Here is a 7799-nt window from a genome sequence, read left to right on the forward strand (position 1 = left end):
GAAAGAGGGGGGGGGCGCCGCCCCCCCTCCTAGTCCAAATCGGACCAGAGGGAGAGGAGGCGTGCGGCCCACCCTGGCCGCCCCTCTCTCTTTCCACCAAGGCCCATGTGGCCCATTATCTCTCCCCGGGGGGTTCCGGTAACCCTCCGGCACTCCGGTTTTCTCCGAAAACATCCGGAACACTTCCAGTGTCCGAATATAGTCGTCCAATATATCAATCTTTATGTCTCGACCATTTTGAGACTCCTCGTCATGTCCGTGATCACATCCAGGACTCCAACAAACTTCGGTACATCAAAACTTATAAACTCATAATAAAACTATCATCGTAACATTAAGCGTGCGGACCCTACGGGTTCGAGAACTATGTAGACATGACCTAGAACTATTCTCGGTCAATAACCAATAGCGGAACCTGGATGCCCATATTGGTTCCTACATATTCTACGAAGATCTTTATCGGTCAAACCGCATAACAACATACGTTGTTCCCTTTGTCATCGGTATGTTACTTGCCCGAGATTCGATCGTCGATATCCAATACCTAGTTCAATCTCGTTACGGGCAAGTCTCTTTACTCGTTACGTAATGCATCATTCCATAACTAACTCATTAGCTACATTGCTTGCAAGGCTTATAGTGATGTGCATTACCGAGAGGGCCCAGAGATACCTCTCCGACAATCGGAGTGACAAAACCTAATCTCGAAATACGCCAACCCAACATGTACCTTCGGAGACACCTGTAGTACTCCTTTATAATCACCCAGTTACATTGTGATGTTTGGTAGTACCCAAAGTGTTCCTCCGATAAACGGGAGTTGCATAATCTCATAGTTACAGGAACATGTATAAGTCATGAAGAAAGCAATAGCAGTATACTAAACGATCAAGTGCTAGGCTAACGGAATGGGTCATGTCAATCACATCATTCTCCTAATGATGTGATCTCGTTAATCAAATGACAACACATATGTCTATGGTCAAGAAACATAACCATCTTTGATTAATGAGCTAGTCAAGTAGAGGCATACTAGTGACTATATGTTTGTCTATGTATTCACACATGTATCATGTTTCCGGTTAATACAATTCTAGCATGAATAATAAACATTTATCATGATATGAGGAAATAAATAATAACTTTATTATTGCCTCTAGGGCATATTTCCTTCACACAGGACATGATGGAGAACTCGTCTCGCAAGCCGAAGACCGTGGAATATGCGGAAGTCGAACACAAGTAGTGACGTTGGAGGCTAGTTCGAGGGCTATGATTAAGGGGTCCTCGGGCCGCCGGCCCATTGCTTACAGGGCCAGACTGATGGGCTACTATGGAGCCGAACTAGGCCGTGGAGACATGTCCGGATAGAAGATCTTCGGTCGTGGTGTGCCCTTCAAGTCTAGAATAGGGTGATCTTTCCTTTGTTGTAACCGATCGCATGTAACCCTAACCCTACTGGTGCCTATATAAACCAGAGGGTTTTAGTCTTTAGGGCTAGAGCAACATCCATAACCCCATCAACCTAGGGTTTAGCTCGCCTGATCTTGTCGTAGATTGACTATGTAACCATATCATACACATCAAATACAATCAAGCAGGACGTAGGGTTTTACCTCTTCGAGAGGGCCCGAACCTGGGTAAACACTGTGTTCATCGTCCCGTGTTCCCCATTGATCCTAGATCCACAGCTCGGGACCCCCCTACCCGAGATCCGCCGGTTTTGACACCGACAGTTTGCCTCCACCGGCTCTGGCTCCTCCTTCATGGCAGCATCGTCCTCCTCCAGCTCCGCCTCCTCCTCCTCTTTCTCCTCCGGCTTTGGCCAACCCGGGAGAAGGCCGATAGTGATACGAGTAGCGTGCCTCGCCCAGATCTCCTCCAGCAGCTGCAACCGGCGCTCCGGCATCAACATGGCGTATGTGGTGATCCTCTGCTGGACCATGGCTAGCGGCTACGACGAGGAGATGAAAGTTGGCGATGCGAGTGGGAGGGAGAGGGGAGGAACGGGGATAGGCTAAGGTTGGGTTGCCGCCGTCCGGCTTAAATAGCCGGACTTGCTTTCTTGGGTGGCACGCTAGAGCGGCGCCACGCGGCGCGGACCGGAGGAGGTGCCCGTTGGACCAACGGTCTCCGTGTGACCACGTGGGTCCTAGCGGTTAGTCTTATACGGCAGGCGTGACCGGACGCGTCTGTGCGTCTCCATATCCGCCCCAGGTATGGGCTGAATATGGGGACTGTCGATCAATCCCAACGTTTGGGTCGAATTTAAATGGCGTGGTTAGGTGTATGGTTTTTGGGTCCGAAGAGTGACCGGACAGCTCGTCGGGCTTTTGGGCCCGGACAGCTCGTCGGGCTTTTGGGCCCGGTATGGGTGGTCCGGTTATAGATGCAGTGTTCGGACTGTATCTACTGCTAAAATAAAGCCGAAAAGAAGTGCCACCAGAATTCCCCATCGTCTTTCCTCGCCGCCGGCAGGCACGGATACCTTCCTCCCCGACTCCTCGCCGTACTCTCCTCAGTCCGTCCGACCGACCCACCCACCGCAGCTCGACCTGCTGCTGCCGGTGTACCTCTTCTCCTCCGCGGCGACGGGCGACCACCCCAACCCCTCCGCCTTTCACGGGCCGCCATCACCGTTCCCCTTCCCGTCGCCGTTCGATCTCCCTGCTCGGTAATTCCGGCAACTGGTTTCTGAGGTATCTCTCACCCATGATTACTTCAAATCCATTGCCGCCTCCAGAAATTCTGGGTACACGCTGGATCCGCCCCTGCCCCCAGTAAAGGAAGCAACTTTTTTTTGTGTGTGTGTTTGTGTCTGTGTGTGTGAAGAGGGGGGTTGGGGGAGGGTTTGGGAGCTTGAGTTCTTATGAAAATTTGTTAGAGAAAAACTGTTTTAATATCCTCAAAGAAATAAGAAAAACTGTTTTAATATCCTCAAAAAAATAAGAAAAACTGTTTTAATTAGGCTTCTCCTTGTGTTTTGCAGTTTACAATGGGGAACATGCTCACCGTCATGCTTGGAACAACTGCAGTGGTGGATCATTGCCATCCAAGGCAACTCCACCCAGGAGGCAGCAGCAGGATAGCAGGCCATCAGTTTGAACCGCTGAGCATCCTGGCTTTCAGGGCTATATCTGAGCACATAGGACGTAGTGAAGCGTTCTGTCGAAAGCAGATATTGAATGGCCGGTTTCAACTGCTGACCATTCTGGTTTGCGGAGCAATCCGTTCTGAGGGAATTACAGCAAACGATCCGTTCAAACTGTGTGGCATTCTCATCTGTGGAGTTTTGTCTGACTACATCAGTCATGACGCAGAGGAACCAGCGACTGATCTGCTTGGAGACCTTCCAGAGGTACTATGCTAAAATCTTGTGCTCCAGCCCTTCTGTTGGTTGCAGATTACTAATTTCTACGTATGTGCAACTGATTTCTTATGAATACTGACACACCACTCCACTTGCTCTGTTATCATAATACTGCTACTAAGGTAATTTTATTTGGTTTTCTCCATATCCTCCATTGCAGTTCGGAATGGGGAACATCCTCAACTTCACAACTACAGTGGCCGATCATTGCCATCCAAGGCAACTCCGCATAGGCAGCGGAACAGTAAGCCGTCAGCTCGAACCGTTGAGCATTCTGGCTTTCAGAGCTTTATGCAAGCACATTCAACAGCATGAAGCATTCCATCGAAAGCGGATAGCCAACGGCCAGTTTCAACTGCTGAGCATTCTGCTTTGCGGAGTAATCCATGCCAAGGGAATAATAGGGAACGATCGATGTAAACTGTGCTGCATTCTCATCTGTGGAGTTATATCAGACTACATCCATCACGGACCAATTGATGCACATGAATCAGCGATTGATCTGTTTGGAGACCTTCCAGAGGCACTGCGCCAAAATCTCGTGCTCCATCTCGTCTCTTGATTGCAGATTACTCATGTCTACTTGTGTTCATTTATAATATATTTTTTGTTCTGCAGGGCGTGCTGTGCACAATTTTTTCAAAGTTGTCTCTGAAAGAGGCTGTAAGAACCAGTGCCGTGTCAAGGAAATGGAGATACTTGTGGACAGTTTGTCCTAAACTGAGTTTTGACGGAAGTACAATATGTGGCAACAACAGATATGGGAAACAAGTATATGCTCTAGCGTTCATTCGCATTGTTAATAGGGTCTTGGCACAGTGCCGTGGCAAGTTGTTTGAAGAGCTTGCGATCAAAATTGATTTGAACAGGATGTTTGTTGAACACCTCAATAATTGGGTTCGTTTTGCTGTATCATCAAGTGCAAAGACATTAGTTTTTGATTTAGCACCACAAGAGCATCAACTTCCAGGTCGTGATGGTCAGTACAAATTCCCATTTGAGCTTTTAGACAAGGACAGTGTACACCGTCTACAGAAAATTCATCTTAGCTTTGTAGATTTCCAGCCACCAATGCAGTTTAGTGGCTTCCCTAACCTACGGAAGCTTGACTTAAACTTAGTGAATGTCAATGGGAAGGATATTCCACATATGTTGTCAAACTGCTGTAATCTAGAGTGGCTGAGTATGGTTAGATGCCATCTCAATGGTGAACTAAAGGTTAATGGCCCGCTGCCTCATCTACTGCACTTGAAACTTGTGTACTGCGATGTAACAAGTATAGCATTCGATACGGTGAATCTTGCAACTTTTATATACAAAGGAAGGAAGGTGCCTATTGACCTCAATAAATCATTAGAACTGGTATGTGCAGATATATGGTTTTCTACAGTCACTTTTGAGCGCGCCATTACTTTACTTGGTAAAGTGCTTAAAAATGTGCAACATCTAACCCTCGATATGGACTGTAAACCACCAGAGGTTTGCTCTTGGACCATCCTTTAAGTCATGAATTTTCTTATAACATCACATTTTCGTGTCATGACCTTTGGTTAGTTATCTTTCAGATTCCCCGTTTGATGCATTACCGATGCATGTTTTCTAAAATGACATATTTGCAATTGAGGTTGGTCTATGTCGAAGGATTGGATGTCTTATCCTTGGTCTCTTTTCTGAGGTCTGCTCCTTTCATTGAGAAGTTAGAGCTGCACGTAAGTACTCATATTGGTTTCTTCTTTGCTGGTACTCCATACAATTTTTTTTAGTAAGCAAACTGTTGTGCTGGACAATTTCTTTTTATCTGTGTTATTGCATATGCTGTCCTGGAACTGATGGATGGAGATATACTCTTAGACTTTACTTGATGTTCTTTATCCAACTCTCTTTGTTTTTAAGCTTGCTGGACAATTTGTTTTTTATCTATGTTATTGCATATGCTGTCCTGGAACTGATGGATGGAGATACACTCTTAGACTTTACTTGCTGTTCTTTATCCAACTCGCTTTGTTTTTAAGCTACTACTCCTTCCGTCCCATAATATAACATCGTTTTGCAAGCTAAAACAGCTTGCAAAAATGATCTTATATTTATGGGACAGAGGGAGTAGTTTTTATTCACTCTAAATCTTTAATGAAATAAAATGACAGTTTGATAAAAGTCTATCAGCGAGTTGCTCTAAACACAATATGTTCTTGACATTTGACAATAGATACAGTGAACAAGTGGTTAATCACAAACCTTCTCATCATGCTTCATTTTTTATTCAAACTTGCAGTTTTGTTTCCCTGGTTATATCCATTTGGTACAAGAACCTGAATCTATCAGGAAGCTGCCGGAGTGTCTGTTCAACAACTTGAAGAGTTTGCATGTTACAGGATTTAAAGCATGCACTGGCCAAGTTGAGTTCCTTATGCATATGGTGGAAAATGCCCCTGCATTGGAAGGTTTAACTATAGATCAATCAGAAAAATATCTCCTAGAAGGTCATAAAAAGGATGCGAAAACGGTTATTGACCTGGTCCATAGAACTGCTAAAAAGTATCTTGAAGGGAAGATTTCGCCCAGGTGCATCTTAATGTTACTTTAACAAATCTGTTGACATTGGGATGCACAGTGCATATCTAGCTAGGGGCTGGAAAATCCAATGCGTCGGCAAGTTGCCGCTATGTATTCTTGTGCACGGTCCATTATATTGAATAAACATACTTCCCTTTTGCATAAATCTGCACACTGTTAGCGCTTCTCTACAGTACTCCCTGTGTACAACTCTATTTAAACCTCCTGAGGTTCACGCTTTCAGCCTTTCACTGTGTTTTGGATGACATATGCTTTCTCCCTGTGTGACGTGTACAAAATCAAATCACAGGTCTTATCTCTTTTACCAGACATGCAGCCCTCTAGTTGTTTTACTCCCTCCGTTCCTAAATATTTGTCTTTTTAGAGATTTCAAATGGACTACCACATACGGATGTATATAGACGTATTTTAGAGTGTAGATTTACTCATTTTTGCTCCATATGTATTCACTTTTTGAAATCTCTAGAAAGGCAAATATATAGGAATGGAGGGAGTAGTATTTTTTACCTTGCCGTCTCCTACTTGCTAAAGTTCTTACAGATGTGCGGCATTAAACAGAAGACATCAGGTGTGGTGCTGAATGTTACCCGGTCGCACAAAGCGTTCCCGCCTGGCCAGTAGACAGTTACCTGCATCTAACAATATTGCATCTTGAGCACAATATTACTATACTTGCTAAAGTTCTTACAGATGTGCGGCATCTGACCCTCAGACCTCAGTGCAGGCTGTACCACAGAGGTCTGCTCTTCGACCATCTTTTAAGTCTTGAATTATCCTATAGTATCATATAAATGTGTCTTGACCGTCTGTCATATGAAGTTGCAGAGGCTTGTCTGGTTATGTAGCATTTAGATTTTGCCTTTTTTTGTGTTTGACAGTCCGTATGTCAAAACACCGCTGTTTGCGGTGAAGGTTGTATTTTGAGCCTATTAATAAAGTACTGCTTACAGAACCTAAAAGGGCCGTGTGTTTGCCCTGAAGAAACTACGTACTGTGTGAAATCTGCTATGTAGTTAGATAAATCTTGTGAAATACTCTCTTCTAATAGTAGGTGTTGAACCGGTATGGGCCAAGCCCATCTAGCTCTGTCACTTAGGGCCCAAGCCCATGAGGAGGTGCTGACCTAGAAGGAGGCATCAGTCCTCCCGTTCCCAAGCTGAGCCGCCACACACACAGAAAAAGGCTACCGAGGAGAGGTGGGCTCCTGCGACTACAACATGGTATCAGACCTAGGCGGCAACGACGGGGCCTGACGGGAGTAGGGCGGCGACGGCGGACCTAGGAGGCGGAGTGGGCTCACCTCGGCGCGGGCTCCTCCCTCTTCCCCTCATTCCCTTCTTGTTCCCTCTCGCGGTTGTGCGCTGGCTGGCCTCTCGCAGCTGCAGGGGAGCTGCGCCAGTAGCTGCGTGCGAGTGAGGAAGACAAGGGGGCGGCGCGAGCTGAGGAGGTGCGCATGTGGAGGGGCTGTAGAGGGGACTGACAGGAGGTGTGCTGCTGGAACTGCTGCTGTGTGCAGCGGCTAAGTCAGAGGAGAGAAGTGTGCTGCAGCTGCCTGAAGCTGAGGTTGCTGTTGGTTGCTGTCCTGCTGCTGAGGAAGGAGAAGTGGGGCAGTGTTGTGCTGCTGATTGAAAGGGAACTGGAGACTGCTGATTCTGCAGAGGACTGTGTGCGGCTGTGCTTGCTGCTATTGTTGGCTGTGTAGGCTGTATCCGAAGATGAGTGAGCCAACAGGCCTTGCTGAGGCTTTCGAGAAGCTAGCTAAGATCCTTGAGGAGTCGAAATCTGGGGCCATCGTTCCTCGACAGGAAGTGGCTCAGAAGATCGAACTGTCGCCCATGGACATGAAGTTAGAGGG

The 7799-nt window shown here is 46.5% G+C and overlaps 1 protein-coding gene across 4 annotated transcripts; it reads left to right on the forward strand.

The window, feature by feature from the left end:
* Positions 1-2431: 2431 nt before the first annotated feature.
* Positions 2432-6248, forward strand: LOC123087513 (F-box/FBD/LRR-repeat protein At1g13570). 4 transcript variants are annotated; one of them, XM_044509538.1, is made up of 6 exons: positions 2432-2699; positions 2990-3358; positions 3531-3911; positions 3989-4849; positions 4936-5079; positions 5643-6248. In XM_044509538.1, exons 2-6 carry the CDS (start codon positions 2996-2998, stop codon positions 5952-5954), a joined length of 2061 nt encoding a protein of 686 aa, XP_044365473.1. In that variant the 5' UTR covers positions 2432-2699; positions 2990-2995; the 3' UTR covers positions 5955-6248. The 4 variants fall into 4 exon arrangements, with proteins under 4 accessions (XP_044365473.1, XP_044365476.1, XP_044365475.1 ...); XM_044509541.1 differs by having other exon boundaries at positions 3531-3893; XM_044509540.1 differs by having other exon boundaries at positions 2432-2674.
* The last annotated feature ends 1551 nt before the right edge of the window (positions 6249-7799 follow it).

Source organism: Triticum aestivum, chromosome 4A (genome assembly GCF_018294505.1).
Source record: "Triticum aestivum cultivar Chinese Spring chromosome 4A, IWGSC CS RefSeq v2.1, whole genome shotgun sequence".
NCBI lineage: Eukaryota > Viridiplantae > Streptophyta > Magnoliopsida > Poales > Poaceae > Triticum > Triticum aestivum.

Coding starts and splice junctions, on each gene's coding strand:
- LOC123087513 (XM_044509538.1), top strand. CDS start 2,996: ATGGGGAACATGCTCACCGTCATGCTTGGAACAACTGCAGTGGTGGAT. Junction 4,850..4,935: donor TGGACTGTAAACCACCAGAG/GTTTGCTCTTGG, acceptor GTTATCTTTCAG/ATTCCCCGTTTGATGCATTA. Junction 5,080..5,642: donor TTGAGAAGTTAGAGCTGCAC/GTAAGTACTCAT, acceptor TCAAACTTGCAG/TTTTGTTTCCCTGGTTATAT.